Here is a 16,459-nt window from a genome sequence, read left to right on the forward strand (position 1 = left end):
CAGGTCTTGGGAGATAAGCTCTAATTCCCTGGAATTTTCCAAGTAAAAGTTCTTTTTTTCGTTATTCATGTTGAGCCTCTTAGACCACACCTAATAGTGCGTACCAATAAGATGACTCAGTGTGGGCCGGGTGCTGTGGCTCATGCCTGTAACCCCAGCAGTTTGGGAGGCCGAGGAGGGTGGATCACAAGGTCAGGAGATCGAGACCATCTTGGCCAACATGGTGAAACCCCGTCTCTATTAAAATACAAAAAGTTAGCCAGGCGTGGTGGTGGTGTGTGCCTGTAATCCCTGCTACTTGGGAGGCTGAGGCAGGGGAATCGCTTGAACCTGAGAGGTGGAGGTTGCAGTGAGCTGAGATCACATCACTGTACTCCAGCCTGGTGACAGAGCAAGACTCTGTCTAAAAACAAAATAAATAACATAAATAAAATGACTCAGTGTGGGTCCCTAGATAGTTCATAATAACTTGATGACTCAGGACGGTGGCTGCACGTATTAGAAATACCACCCGTGTAATTCAGTATTGAAGCATTGAATCACATGATATCAGCCTGACCTCTGGGCAGGGGAGGGGGCGTGGACATTCAATCAATCATGCCTAGGTAATGAAATCTAGAAACAAAAACAAAAAATCTAGATGCCTGGTTGGTGATACTTTGTTTGTTGTCACATATCAATGTGTTAGAAGGTTAGTACTTCTTCAGTCCACAGGAAGAGGACAATAGAAACTCCCCCACACTAGGGACTCTCTCAGACCTTACCCTGTGTCTCTCCCTTTGACCGGTTCTAATTTGTGTTCTTTGCTATAATAAGACTGAAATCCTAAGTATAATTCCCTGAGTTCTGTGAGTCATTCTAGCAAATTATTGAACCTAAAGGATAGTAAGAACCCTGGATTTGAAATGTTCAGAAATGAGAGTGGTTTGAGAACCCTAATCTTGCATCTGGTGTTTGAAGTGAAATAGTCTTTGAAGTGAGACTGTGTCTTTAACCTTGAGTTTGAAAAACTCATTGCAGAAGAACATTTTCAGAGTTTTTGTTTGTTTGTTTGCTTTTTTTTTTTTTTTTTTTTTGAGACGGAGTCTCTCTCGCTCTGTCCCCTAGGCTGGAGTGCAGTGGTGCGATCTCCGCTCACTGCAAGCTCCGCCACCGGGTTCACGCCATTCTCCTGCCTCAGCCTCCCGAGTAGCTGGGACTACAGGCGCCCACCACCATGCCCAGCTAATTTTTTGTATTTTTAGTGGAGACGGAGTTTCACCGTGTTAGCCAGGATGATCTCGATCTCCTGACCTCGTGATCCGCCCGCCTCGGCCTCCCAAAGTGCTGGGATTACAGACCAGATTTTTTTTTTAATAAAATTCAAAATGTGGAGAGATTGGGACCGTAATCTGTTTCTTTGAGCCAGAGGGGTCTAGGAATTTTGGTTCTGTTTGATCCTTTTCCCATTATTGAAGCCCATCATGAGTGCTCATTCCTCCATTCCATCCCCCAGCCGCCTAACTTGGGATTAATTCTCATGGAGGTGTTTCAAAGCCAATTTGACTCCTAAGAGTAGCACTTCAGACGCTCCCAGTCACTCCTGATGTATGATCTTTGGACTATAGATTGCTTATTTCTCATTTTCTTTCTATGTGTCCTGTGTAATGCAATAGGGCTTCTATAGAGATTCAGGAAACATTTCGTGAAGATCATAGCTCTCAGCAGTAAGAGAAAATAAACTGCATTTTTGTAAGTAGAAATAATAGGTGGCTGTAGCAGGTACCTTAGTTCCTTCTACTGCTATGAGGTAGCATCTCATTAAAACTAACCCTTAAAGATAACCACTACTATGGAGACTTTGAAGAAAGAGCATATTTTCTAATGTTTTTGGTATCATAACCCAAGGTTGCACTGAAGTCTAACAATCATAAGTGTCTTAATTATTTATAGCATTTCAGTGGTAATTTATACTTATTTCTTTCAGTCCCTTAAGGGAAAAAAAGAAAAAGAAAAAAAAAAAACACGTTTACAGAATCTCTTTGCTTAGGTGGAGAAAATTCTTGTAAATACCACGTTCCTTTCTGTGACAGACGAGGCATTGTTAGAAGAGCTTCAAGTGATTTTTCAGTATTATTTCTGCCCTTCCCTTACATGATATTCATATCATTGGCTTCATTTTCTATTTTATTCATGAAAACCTCCAAGAAGCAGTGCAGTCAACCACAAGATCACTGACAGGTCAATGAAGACACATCTCCTTTTCACGTTTATTTCATTTTGTTTTAAGATCACAGAAGAGCAGAGCATTCATATGTGTAAAGTAACAGAAGAGAGAAACAGAATTTAAATACATTTAAAAAGAAAAGAAAAGCTTTTTTTCATTTTAATTTTAATTTTTTTTTTTTTTTAACACACATTGCGCTTTTTATTTCCTTCACAGAGCTAGTACCCAGGGAAAAAAATCCACCCAATAAACAAAAATGAAAAACCTTGAAAAACAAAAAATCCCAAACAAAAAATGGCCATGTGTTTGTATCTTCAAGGGAAGATCAGTTCATGTCTACAGGGCTGAAAAAAGGAATATATTTATATATATATTTATATGTATATAACACTGTTAATAAGGAGAATTCTAACCAAGAGCAGGATTTATACACCCTTCAGTAGAGCAGTAATAAGGAAGGTGGGGAGCATTGGGAGATGGGGGAGGGAGTTGGAAGTGTTCTCCTTTGCTTCTCTCCCCCTGAATTTCTTCCCTTTAACCTCCCCACTCCAAGTAAATACTTAGGGAGCAGAACTTGGCCACAGTTCACCAGGATGAACAATTTCCATTCTCTGGTGAAGAGCAAAGACTTAGGGAAGTGGGTTCAAAAGAGGCTCCTGGTAGCTTGGGATTGCTGCAGCGTGCCATGAAGCTAGGACTTCCATGGGTTTTCTTCACTTGCAAGAAGCATATTTGTACTGTGCCTGGCTTTACATAGGGAGGACTTGTGCAGAGAAGAATGTGGCTGTAGAAGTAGATCCAGGAGCACTGCCCAAAAAGAGGTACTTCTGAAATGACCATGAAAACGGGGAGTTGTCCCATGGACAGGTCATTCTCCCACTTAGAGAGAGCTTCATAAGTAATCTAAGCACGTCATATATCCTTACCTACACAAAGTGATGTGATTGCTGGGAAGTGATGAACAAACCCTACTCTTCAGTGACTGGAAACTCTGATGCCTTCTGTTCTTTCAGACAATAAAATCAAAGGACAACTTTGGATAGATGCTAACCTGAGCCTCTAGGACAGCTTAGGACAAGAGGATCTGTGCTCAATGCATCTAGAACATGGCACAAGAAAATAATTCCTTATTAATTGCTTGAGAAATCATCCTTTCTGCTTACCCTTTTCTCAGAGAACCTAACTTTCACATTTGATTTTGGCCTTCACAACAATTCATACTGTCTTCAACTCTGTAACCTCCTAAATTGTGTTTATTTTTGTTTTATTTTCAGCTTGTCTTCTTTAAATAGAATTGACTTGTACTTTTTGAAAACAATACTTGTTTTCTCTCCATCTATTTGCTTTATTTCATAGCCTATAATTCAAGCTTTGGGAAACTTATCCCATGAGAAATTCCTTCCAAAACAAAATGTATTGTCTTGCCCATTTCTTACAGTTCAGCCTTTGAACCTGCCTGGGACCCCATGCTTACCGCCATCAGCACAAGCAAAGAGTTTCCAAAGACACACATTTACTGTAATGAGGTACTTGGCCCAGGATGACAGAAAACTAATGTTTCCTTTCTTATGCACAACGTCCTCATTTGTTACATGCATAATACCCAGTCTGGCTATTTTCCTTCCTATGAAAGATTATTAGAATATAGTTCCACATTTAGGTTTTATAATATAAACAAGGAAACAACCCCAGCTATGTCAATGTCCTTAGTGTAATTTGAATGTGTCCCTTCTCTACACTGCTATAAAGTTTTGATCAGAAAAAATTTACAGACCCAGTCCAGAGTCCCTGTATTCTAGCAGTTTTGGGTTTAGAAATGAATACGGTAGAATGATAGTTCTGAGAAGTGATGAGAATACAGAGACCAAACTAGAGATAACAAACAGCTGCTGTTTACAAACAGTGCTGGGCACAGCACTAAGTGAATATTAAATTCTTATTCAGAATAAAGGTTAGAGTTGAAAGAGATTTTAGAGACGTCAGCCGAATCCCTCACTTTCAGGATGAGAAAACCAAGACTCAGGAAAGTTAAATGACTTGCCAATGTCTCACAGCTTTATTTGTGGCTGAACTTGGGGTTAGAACCCAATTCTCCTGACTCCCAATTCAATACACCTTCTACCTCACTTTAAAGTTGTCAGTTTATCTTAGATGATGAGGAAGCAGTACCAAGAAGACACTTGGGGGTTGATACAACAGGCACATGAGCCCTTAAAACTCCTTCCTGTTTTTTTTCTTTTTTTTTCTCTTAGGTAGATTAGTGCATTTAAAGCCTGAAGTTAATTTGACCTAAAATTTTTATAAGTCTTTGCAGAAAGTTCACTTGTTTCCTGAAATCATCTCCTTGATAATTTTTTATGTAACAGTTGTTCATATTGTAGGAATGATATATATGTCATCCTGTTACACGTGTCAGGCACTTCAAAAAGACTCCAAGAGAACATGCCTGAGAAAGATAACTCCCAATTAAAAATGATTCAGTCCCTCACTTGCAATATTCAGGATAAATGTGTGGAAACATTAGGCTACCAGATAAATAAAAGGTAGTTATTTCCTAGGGTGACTCAGCAAGATATTTCTTGAGGATATAACATTTTTTATATTGCACAATTTCTTAGAATCCAGATGGCAAGCTTTCCCACTGCTTTTGTTGAATGGAAAATAAAAACTGAGTAATATTTTGCTCATCAAGGTTTAGGTCACTTCCTTGGAGCTATTTAAATAAGACATCTTAGATGGTGAGAAAGGAGTAAAAAGAAGATAGCTGGGAGTGGATACAGCAGACATATAGCCCTTAAAACCTTTCCCTCTATTTCCCTTGCTTTGGGGTCGGGTGAGACACCTACAGCAACAGTTGGGACAATCTCCACTTAGATCCTGAAAGACCAAAGAGGTGACTTGAGCAGGATATAAACCTTGAACTGTTCCTGTGGGTCTGCTTCCTTTGGCTAAGGCAACCTCATATATGGAGCTTTAGTCGTAATTCTTCCGATTCTGAACTGTGAAACGTTTCGGTTTTTATTTATTTTTATTTGATTTTTTTTTTCCTTAAGAATCATAGTAAACCTTAGCAGTAGTTGGGCACTGCATGAAAAATGAAGTTTACATAGTTTATATTATGTACATAAACTAGTGATTTACATTGATTTACACATGATTGGTGCCTAATTTATTAATCAGCACGCAGCATGTAAATGTGCTCAAAAGAAATCAAGGTTTAAAATAAGTTTTCCATAATATTCATAAACATTTTCGCTGGTGTAAATGTTAAACCTAAACCCAACGTTAACACCAGCTTCCTTGCCAAGAGAAAAGTGAGATGTACATTCTGGGTGAAAACAAATTCTTTCCTAAATTTTGGTTGGCGACATTTGAACAGCATAGCTACATGCAAATGAGAATAGTTTACTTCTTTTCTGCTAGTATGCACATAAATGTAAACTCCATTTTGCATTTAGTGAGATGTTTACAGATATTATGCCAACCATGATGGAAAATTTACATCACTGAGGCAAATGCAGTCTTTGGAGAAGAAATATTCTAAACATTTAAGCAAGGAGGAGGCTTCCTAAACTGCATTTTTGTTTCTTATCTCACTATTTTTGTGGTGTGTTTCACATTTGTCTTCAAAATATTAATAGTTTATGTAGGTCAGATATAGCATTGTACTTACATTTCTCTTAAAAAATGATATTGGTAACCAAGACTAAATGCAGGCTAAAAGTGTATGAGGATGAAAAGAAAAATGAGGACATGGTTAATCCCATTAAACATAGTCTATAAGCAAATTTCTTTTCACCAAATAATTACAAAATGGAAAAAGTGGGGCTCTATGTCTTTCTACGTGAGACTTTCTTTCTAAACAACCAAATTCAGTACTTTTCTTCCTTTTAAGATCAAAACATTATTCTTAATTTGTCTTATAATACATACATTATTGTAAATATAGCATCTATAAAGATAAAAAATACACACACATATATATTATTGTTTTCCACAAATAATTCGAGCCCTGCAAAGAACAAAATGAAAAATTCAGGGAGAATAGCCAATAGAAACAGTGAAACCACAACCAACTCAGGGATGGAATCTGCGACTCTGGAGGATTCAAGAAGCTCACAACTTGGTAAAGTAATAACTCAAACAATTTCATGCTGAGGAGTTTAGCTTTTGTGTGCAAAGGAGGTAAGTCCATTTTTGGAGGAGAAACAGATTTTTGTTTGGTCCTCCAAGAACGTGAAAATCACGAGTACTTTTACAAGGTCTCTATAAGTAGCCCCAGTAGTCTGACTATGTAGTAAAAAAATGCCCATGGCAAGCGAGAAGTCTGTCTGACTTGGAAGAGAAGGCAAAGGTCAATGGGGCAGTCCTTCCTGAGAGAAAACCCATCTGCTTTTCTATAAGCCTTAGTTCTTTTAAGACATGGGGATTTCATGTCTCGAAACAAACAAGACTTTTTATCCAGCAAGGCAAAACCTTTGCTCAACAATTGCACAGAGCATAATTACAATTCTGCAGTTGTAAAGCCCTGGATAGTTCTCATTCTTCAGGAAGCACCCTGGGTCAAAGTCATTTCTGTTTTTGTTAACTGAAAGTTGGGTCTAAGGATTTCCTTTTACGAATGGTGGAGTTTTACTTTGTATACAAAGGATATTAAATATATTAGCCACTCAGATTAATTGATGAATTTCACTCCTCTCAGTATATTATTTCCAACCAGTTGGTGCTTTTCAGTGCAGGGTTTCAAACTTTGATTACCAAGGGACAAGATTCTTGAAGGAATTTATTCCAATATGATTAACTAAATTCCAAGAAGTCTTATGTTGAGATTCAATGATTTCTTGGTGTCAGTCCTCTGGCCCTACCTTTCCCTGACTTTTCTCTAAACTATATTTTCCTCCATTGTTCACACTGCTTAGGGAACACTTTCAATCCTATGAAATTTCTGGGGACAATGTTTTCTCTGAAACAGGAACCAGAAGCAAATTTTTAAAATTCCCAGATCCTGCTAGAGACACAGGCAAACACCACATTTAAATATATGTTTAATTATGTTTAATATATGGTCCATTATATTAAAACTGAGGGAACAAACGGTGCTGACATGGCAGACATTTATTTCAATGGAGAAGTTCCTCCCATGAAACCAAGACCTTGTCCTCATGATAAAGTGGAGACGATAAGAAAGCCAGGTATATAATTAAGGCCTGTGACATGCCATGGGGATCTGTTCCTGAAGGTAATACTAACATCCAACTTCTAACAACATCCAACTTAACTCCTACTTTTCTCTTCCTGTATATCTTTAAATTAGCATGCGCTTTTCTAAAGCCACACACTTAAGTGTGTGACTGCCTCTTCAATTTGTGGGGAATGCTTATTATTAAAGATGATACCCTTTATTCTTGAACTAAGAAGACCAAACTGTTAAGAGAAATACCTGATTGTCAATAAATTGATGCTGCATAGGAATATGGCTCACCTTCCCTATATTTTACTAGCTACCTTCTTGGATGAGAATTTGTTTTCTCCCCTATGTCAGAATCTGCTATAAACACTCTTAACCATCCCCAAGCTGAATTTTTCCTTGTATCAAGTCTAAACTGCAAAATCATGAAAGAAGGCTGTGATAAGCTAAAACAAACAATAAAATCCCTTAGAAGAAACTGAAGAAATTAACAATGCTACTTAGATCTTTCTCCCTCCTTCCTTCCTTTCCTTTCTCCTTCCTTCCTTCCTTCCTTCCTTCTTTCCTCCCTCCCCCCCTCCCTGCCTTCCTTCCTTCCTTCTTTCCTTTCTTTTTTTCCAGTTACAAAGTTTCTCATTTTATAACATGGAACAGCTATTTACAAGGTTCCAACTTAATGACGTACCATATTTGGCTCTGCAAGATTACATTCAAATATAATCTCAAAATAATTCTCTGTCCTCTCATGAACTGAACCACTTTCAATGCTTACTACTGTGTAAGTGAGAGCAAGGGTTGGTTTTCTGACAAAGATATCTACATGCAGAGAGCCAGCTCTCTCTGCAAGACATTTCCTAAGAAATCCTTCTGGTGATGTGGTAACACCAAGCTTTGTGGTACTCATAAAATTTCTGTCTAAATTTATTACAAGTTGCCCAGCAATTTTGGTTAAGGACCTAGATCACATTTCAGTGTTAATGTCAAGATGACTCTTATAGATGTAAATTTAAATAGAGCAGGGAAGATGAATATCATGCAATTCTTAGCACCCTGGCATAGGATAACAGTGGACCACCATGAACAGTGGTGCTGCAAACACCATCAGTGAAACAGAACAGGGATTATGCAGGCAACCAAATAAAACACTAACCTAGAACACTGGGAAAAACATCTGCAGAGGAGCACAAGGAGTGAACTGCTTTTCATTATGGCCAGTGCTCTGTATTAGAGCTCTGACAGTATCTCCAGAATACTGTAGGAGCCTGGGCATCTGTTGGCTTTTTCTGCCTTGCTCACTTTCACTGTATTTTATCTGAAATAGGAAACAATCTCTGCTCAGGGGAATTCATGGGACAAATGTTATTTAAGATTAGGGAGGATGTAAAACAGGGCTGCTTAGGATCTCCAGGTGGTTCATCATTCTTCCACTGGGAGTTGACACTTGGAGACCTTCCTGTTTCTGGGGATTTACTCAACACATGCTGCTCATTTTCACAGTGGAGCAGGGCCCACCCTGTTAAATTCCAGGAAATATATGAATCTCTCAGACTCATGAAATGAGAGTAAAATCTGAAATTTTCTCTCCTAGGTCACCTCGTCCACGTCATAATTCCTTATACTGTTTGCTTACCCCATCGATAGTAGGCACTTTCATTTACAGTGATATTCTGAGTGACTCCCCACTCGGTTCTGATGATGGGACTAGGAGGAATATGGGGTCCTGCCCTTGGAAGGGGCACAGCTTGGTTTGAATACACACTGATGCCATGTGACAGCCATGGATGTGGGGAGGACTCTGCTCCTTGCCTCTTTCCCCGCCATCTCCCCCAGCAACTTGTTACAGCCGCATCTCACAATTACAATGCAGGACAGTATCTACAGCACAATGAGTCTATGTACACATGGACCATTCCCTTGGCATGCTTTAGAGAGAGACACACACACACTCACACACATGTACACCCACGTGAGAGCGAAAGACTTGAGCACACACGCACAGTGGAGAAAATTAAAATGGCACTTCCTAGCATTTGCGGCATGACTAGTGCTCTGGGGAGGGGGTGGGGGTGAGGAGAGGTGAGGGAGGAAAGGTGGGTAAAAAGGGAGTATCTAGGGTGGGTGTGGGGGACATAGAACGCACTGGAGGGAGAGGGGATGATCTCTAAAGTTGGAGAGATAGTGGATGAAGGAAAGCCAGAGAAAGGCTCAACATAAGATTCCATTGGTAGTCTGAAGTGGCTACAAGTCAGCTCAAATGAAAAATAGAATTAAAAGGTTATGGAAATATAAACACCAAAGGCAAGACCTTATTTTTTTCCCCACAGATGAAAAAAGATGAAGGAAGGAAGGATAAAGTGTGTGTTGGGGGGCTTAATATGCATCTGGTTCTTCTCTTATTTTTACAGCATCCGGATGTCCTTAGTGTGGTGTAATCTTTACACAGCATACATTTGCTTAGTAGATATAAACATATCCCAGTAGAACCTTCTCCATCCTGAATGATACATAAATTTTTAATGATGGACTGTAAAATTGTTTTAAATGTTGTATTTTCTTCTTCACTTTCTTATTTCCCCCTTTATGTATAAACACACAAAGTTGTGAAATAAACGGTCTCCCTCATCTCTCTCTCTCTCTCTCTGTCTCTCTCTCTCTCTGTATTCTGTGTGACGCATTTTTGTGTGTTTTTTAAATTATTTTTAAATTTTTATTCTATTAACATTTGCTGAGAAGGCAGAGCAGAGATGCTGCCAGCAGCCACAGTGGTACGGCCAGACTGATGGATCCATTTATTCCTCTCACCGACCCAGGTCCTGCAGAGCAAAAGAGGAGAGAGAAAAAGAGAATGAATTACATGGGCCCACTGTATGTTATAGCTGACTGCTGATGGCATCAGAGGTAAGACCTGGCCGGGTACTAGCGTCTCAAAGTTACTGCGCTTACGTGCAGCCCAAGAAGCGCTCAAAACCTTTCTAAATCCTTCTCCTCCTTAGGCTACAAGTATCCGAAGGGGCATCATTGGCTGAAACACTTCTAAATACAAAATGCTTTTGCCAGATAAGTCCTTAAACTGGCTATCACTAATGTGTCTGATGGTACAGCAGGCTCCTGTTCACCCAGCCTCCTCCTGTTGGCCCTGCCCGAAGTAACTCTCTGGGGCCAGCACTCATTAAGGTTCCAAGCATTGGTGAGGGTCCTTCAGCAGTCAGACATGGGTCTTCTGGCCAATTCATCACGGCATCTCCACCAATAAAGCATGGAACCAATCCACGACTCCCTCTGTCCCCGGGGGGAGGCAGTAATTACTTATTTGCTAATGGGGAGGGGAACTGTTTTAAAGTAATGCTTATGGCTAGATGGTACCTTAGCAAGGGAGAAAATAAGTCAATACATCTTAAAATCTTAAGAGGCAGCAAAGGATCAACTCCTCCAAACTCTTCATTTGTCACTTTAAAAAATCAAAAACAAAAACAAAGACGATAACAACAAAAATAAACAAACACACCTAGAGAGGTTGAGAGGCAGGTCCAAACCATGAGCAGAACTGAGATTTGAACTCACCCAGATTAACCTGGAATGGCCATCCGTGTTTCCTGCTGCCACCTTAGTTTTCCCAATGTGGACACAATCTGGGGGATGTGGGTGGGGGTCTGAGAGGGGAAATAGGATGGACAGGAAGCTGGAGAAGGGGCTTGTGTGTTCATAAAAGAGAGGACTGGGGAGGAGGAAATCAGTGGTCTGGCAGAAGAGCTTATCGTCTCTGCTTTGCTTGTTCCATTTTCTCCATTTGTATAGTTCTGCTCATATTCCATTAAAGTGAAAAAATAGTATTTTTCACTACAGGGACTTTTGGATTTAAGACTACATACTTAAACAATGATGTTCAAAAGAGAAACTGGTGTGACTGTAATTGTCAGTCACTTAAAAATTTTGAGAGTGCATATGCAGATGGATTATGTGTGAGTGTGTGTGTGTGTGTGTGTGTGTAAAACTATGATGGTTTGCAGGTATGATGGAAGCATCCCCTGGTATGTGAATTTTTCCAAAACTGTTTACAAACATACCCAATTGGAGATAGGATAACAAGGAAGAATGCCAAATTCCATGGTCTCCTAATCTGTGCTTTATGTAAATAATAAAAGCAACAACAACAATAAGAACGAAACCACAAACGATTATACAGCACTTACTACACGATTTTGTCACAACTGCCTTATAAATATAAGCACACAACCATGCTATAAGGTAGATACTATGATGAAACCTGTTTTACAGTGAAATGATCGAGGCACAGGGAGATTGGATGCACTGTACAAGTTTACACAACTTGTAAGCAGAGGAGCTGGGGTTTTTACCCAGGTATCTGGCTCCAGAGTCTTTGCCTGTAAGTACTACACAGTAAAGGGGTGACTGTAAGTCTCCTGTCAACATTCAGCAAATTAAACTTGGGTTTGATTAAAATGGTCAGCACAAACAAAAACAAGGAGAAAACTACTATCATTGCAAAGAAGATTTTTGATAGGAGAGTTTTGGCTAGAATACCTTCTTGAGAATATTAAAAACATCACCCAATATAAAAATATGAACATATACAAACTTTGATCAGCATACAGTATAAAATGAGCCGTATTATGTGTAAATCTATGGAAACACAGAATAAAGATTCAATAAATTAATTATCTGATTTTCTGAATTGTTATAGGATCATATTAACAAAAGACACCTTAGCTACCTTCAGGTTCATGCATTTCATGAGGAATTAAGGTTCAATGAGATTCTGTATCTTGCATGAAAGCACCCGATTAGTAATTGTTGACCAGGTGCTTAAATTCAAGTGTCTTAAGTCAGCTCAAGGCCTTTCCTAATCTACTTCTATGTCTCCTACTCCCACCCTTTTTGGACTTTTGGGACCTTCAAGCTCTCTTAGTGGCAACTTCCCCCAGGGCTTTTGGGCTGGTAGGAATGTTACTTTCCTAACCTTCTAGTCTTTCTATGTACACTAGATGGCAAGAGCTCCTTGGCATGTTTGGTTGTATTTGTGTATTGATGAGGTTTTCAAAACAGAGAAAAACTACACAAAAATTAAAGCCATAGAGGGTTAGGCAAAAAATACTTGTGTTTGCACCAGAGATAGTGTAAAACAAAAGGTTTTCAGAAAGGGTCCAATTCTGCTGATTTCCTCAATCTCATTTTTAGTGCAAGGACAGGCTAGATTATCTTGTAGACATCCTGGAGCTGAATGATATCTTGGAAAGGTTAAGACTAGTCTTATCATTTTATTTGATAGTGGTAAGTATTTGAGAAAGCCAAAATTCCATTATTGAAAAATATATTACAGAATATATGAACCTAGATAAACATGTTCACATATAACATTCTTGATAATACATGTATACATACATATACATACAAAGTATATGTTATATACTTACTCATATATGCACAAGATATACACACATATTGATCTTTTACAAATAATTCAGAATTAACTTATTTTCACGTGCTATTCTATGTTATAATGAGGAATCTCAGTATAACTATGTTAATAATCTTTAATTTTATCCTTCATAATATTATACAGTCATTTGCTACATTACATTTCAGTCAAAGATGAACCACGTATACAAAGGAGGTCCTATAAAGTTGTAGCACTGCATTTTTACCATACCTTTGCTGTCTAGATAAGTTTATATACACAAATACTTACCATTGCCCATAGTATTCTCTATAGTAACATGCTTACAGGTGTTTAGCCTGGGAATAGGCTATACCATATACACTAGGTGTGTAATAAGCTATATTATCGAGGTTTGTGTAAGTATATTCTATGATGTTCACAAGAATGAAGTCACATAATAATGCATTTCTCAGAATGTATCCCAGTCATTAAGTGATGTATAAGTATATTTGAAACTTATTTTGTGCATCAGTTAAAGATATCTTCATCTCTATCAATTATTATTTATTAAGTGCTCTCATATAGCTATTTAGTGTACTTATATGACTTACTCTTTTCATAATTGGGTTTGAGAGTAAATAAATAGGCTTAAAAATACAAGGGTAAATGGGTGGTAGTTGGGAAATCATCACAAGTGTGTATGCAATTATAGATATATGTGACTGCATAGGAGACTACTTCAGTTAATGGCTATTTCAGGGAAGAATAATCAGCAAAATCATTAATTATGTTTTACTTCAGAGTTATGAAATTTCTGCTTATTTGTGGAAATGCAAATGATAAATCTTATTTCCCACACCAGATGGCCAAGCTCAGCAAGTGCTTTCATATACTGACAGATAAAATGAAAGCAAGAGTCTGCAAACATGAATTAGCCTTAAGAATAGATGGGCAAATAGAACCACAATTCAAATTTTGCTACGTCTTTTTCATATAACAGACAAAAATCATATTTTAGTATCCAACCACATTCTATATGTGTGTTATATATGTGCACACACACTGATGTATGTAGTATCTGGTAAACATTCAGTAAATTGTATTATTATTAATCCAAATGCAGAAGTTTGGATTACAGAAAGAGATGAAATACCAACCTGAATCAAAGGCATTGATTTGTGAAATGGGTCAAGGCTTTTAATGTTGACTCAAGGAGCAAAATTCAGCTGCAGCAGGACTGCAAATCATAAGTCAACATGCCAGGTCAAGGTTCTCAACCCCAAGGTGGAATAAGTTAGATTCTGTGTCCAGGTGAATGCTGGATTGCACTTTCCCATAACAATGAAAGAGAATTTGTGATTAAGGGCAAGATTGATAAAACATTCTGAAACGGAGGGATATGAGAATTTTTTTGGCAAGTCTCTAGACTATAAATTTGATTCAGGATCTGGAGCCAATTGATTTGTCTTTCAGAAAAATCTCAAGTAAAGGACCAGGTGATTTTTCAACACCTGTTTTAGCGTATGCTTAGAGACACTTTGTAATTCAAATCTGGTCAACGGTTTTCTGTTGCTCCTCCTAGGAGCCCATTTCTTGGATTTAGGACTAAATTCATTCAAAGGAGTTTTCAATTATGCTTTCAGTGATCCTTGGATATTCCTTTCAGCCACTAAGAAATCAAGATAAATCATAATTTTATTCCAGTTTGTAGTTCAGCCATACGAGAAAAAAAGCCAGAGGAGTTTGAATTCTCTTAGAATTATTAAGGCTGATTGAGTGACTGAAAATAGAACAAAATTCTAAACAATTTGTAAAATACTTGTTTAACAAAGGAGAACAGTAATCTACACAGTCTCCTAAGAATCTGCCTCCCGTAGCATCTAGCCCAGCGGACTAAGGCATGTTGGTATCCTGGGAAGATACATTTAAAAGGAAGCCTGATAAAATTGACTTTGGCGCCACCTGCTGTCCATTTTCTGCCAGTACAGCTTCCTCTGGGTGAATGAACTGGGGATTAAAGCTCAGGCTGGAGCAAATTAGAGGAGGGGAAATACGGTAGGCCCCCCTTATCAGTGGCTTTGTTTTCTGCCGTTTCACTTACCTGAGGTACATACAGTACAATAAGATGTTCAGAGAGAGAGAGAGAAAGAGAGATAACATTCACATAACTTTTATTACAGTATTTTGTTAGAATTGTTTTATTATTATTGTAGTTAATCTCTTACGGGGCCTAATTTATAAATTAAACTTCATCATACGTATGTATATGAAAAAATATAGTGTATATAGGTAGGGTTCTGTACTATCTGCAGTTTCAGGCATCCACTGGGGTCCTGGGGCCATATCCCCTGCGGATAAGTGGGAACTACTACATCGATGTTTTCTTTGAGTAATGGGTCTTAAAATCAATTTAATGTGAGCTCTTCCTACATTTTCTTTAGCACTTTATGCATTTTCTCCACTCTCTATAAAGCGAGATTTTGGTAATACTCTCACATTAAAGTCAGAAGCATCACATCTTTTTCATCAACACAGCAGCAAGTATTTTGGCATACAAGTTTTAAAAATTTTAGTCCAATACGTAGAACTTCTGGTGACACTGGCAGTTTATTTTGTCTTTGAAATAAAAAAAAATGCTATGCCTTATTTTTTCAACCACATATCAAAGCCATAATGTATCACATATAATACTAGCCACTTAAGATTAAAACATAATTGGTAATCGTGGCATTGGGAAGAAAAGAAGGGCTGAAAGGGACAATATTTTATGCCTTCTTGAAGGCCTCAAATGATCCTGTTTCCAAGTATATATTCATGGCTGCCTCTTCCCTGTTGCCTTCAGTGAGGACCTTCTAGCACTGGCCATAAATACGGTGCTGGCCCTTTCTTGGGAGTAAGCAACAAAGTGTCCATAATCTCTGTGGCTCTTGATCACTGGTGGGATGTAAGTTCCGCAAGAAGAGATTTCCACAATTGAGAGTGATCTTGGTTGTCTCACCCCTCTGAGACTCAGAGAGGAAGATGCCTTCATATGAGACAATTATAATCATGTAGATGACCATCAGGAAGTAAAGAGGGTGGGGTCTGGCCACATAGGTGCCTCTGTGGCTCTGGTCTGGGGATAGACACTGTTAGTGACTAGCATTTATTGGACTTGTAAAGACAGCACCTCAGAATTAGTAACTACTTGCATTTTAGGGTCTGTTTTATGAAGCCAACAAGTGAATGTAAAATAGGCTGTACATCTTTTCTGAGAGCCCTGTCACTGGGCAGTGAGCATTTCCAAAATTGCAGCTCTGTCAGAATGAACCATGAATACTTAAGAAAGGGAAAGTAGGAACAGGGAGTAGTGCAAAGCATAACTTGCTCTGTTCCAGGGATTTAAAAATAAATTACTGTCAAGAGCAATATAAGGGTCATGGGTTTGATCAGGAACTTTTTGTAAATGAAAAAGTTCACAATTTGGAAAAAACAGTGCTAGATGTGTTATGGAAATTGTTATCACAAATTATTCCACCGAAACTCAAGTATATAAGACAACAATATATTGCTGTGAAATCTTAATTTTGACATACGGAAGGTAACCAAAAATAAGAACCATACCTTTTTGCTTGAAGTGCACGGTGGTACCAATTTCTAAAATAAGAAACATTAAGCAAAACAAAAA

The 16,459-nt window shown here is 38.3% G+C and overlaps 1 protein-coding gene across 2 annotated transcripts in view; it reads right to left on the minus strand.

The window, feature by feature from the left end:
* Positions 1–2,225: 2,225 nt before the first annotated feature.
* The window catches only part of LSAMP (limbic system associated membrane protein), a 632,752-nt gene continuing 618,518 nt past the window's right edge, over positions 2,226–16,459 (minus strand). The window contains exons 8-9 of one of the 2 annotated variants that reach the window (XM_016941692.3): positions 16,396–16,428; positions 2,226–10,207 (exon numbers count right to left, since the gene is read on the minus strand). In XM_016941692.3, the coding sequence (XP_016797181.1) occupies positions 10,110–10,207; positions 16,396–16,428 (131 nt within the window). In that variant the 3' untranslated portion in view covers positions 2,226–10,109. The remainder of the gene's footprint in view (positions 10,208–16,395; positions 16,429–16,459) is intronic. The other variant, XM_016941693.3, reaches the window with a different exon arrangement.

Source organism: Pan troglodytes, chromosome 2, assembly GCF_028858775.2.
Source record: "Pan troglodytes isolate AG18354 chromosome 2, NHGRI_mPanTro3-v2.0_pri, whole genome shotgun sequence".
Classification (NCBI taxonomy): Eukaryota; Metazoa; Chordata; class Mammalia; order Primates; family Hominidae; genus Pan; species Pan troglodytes.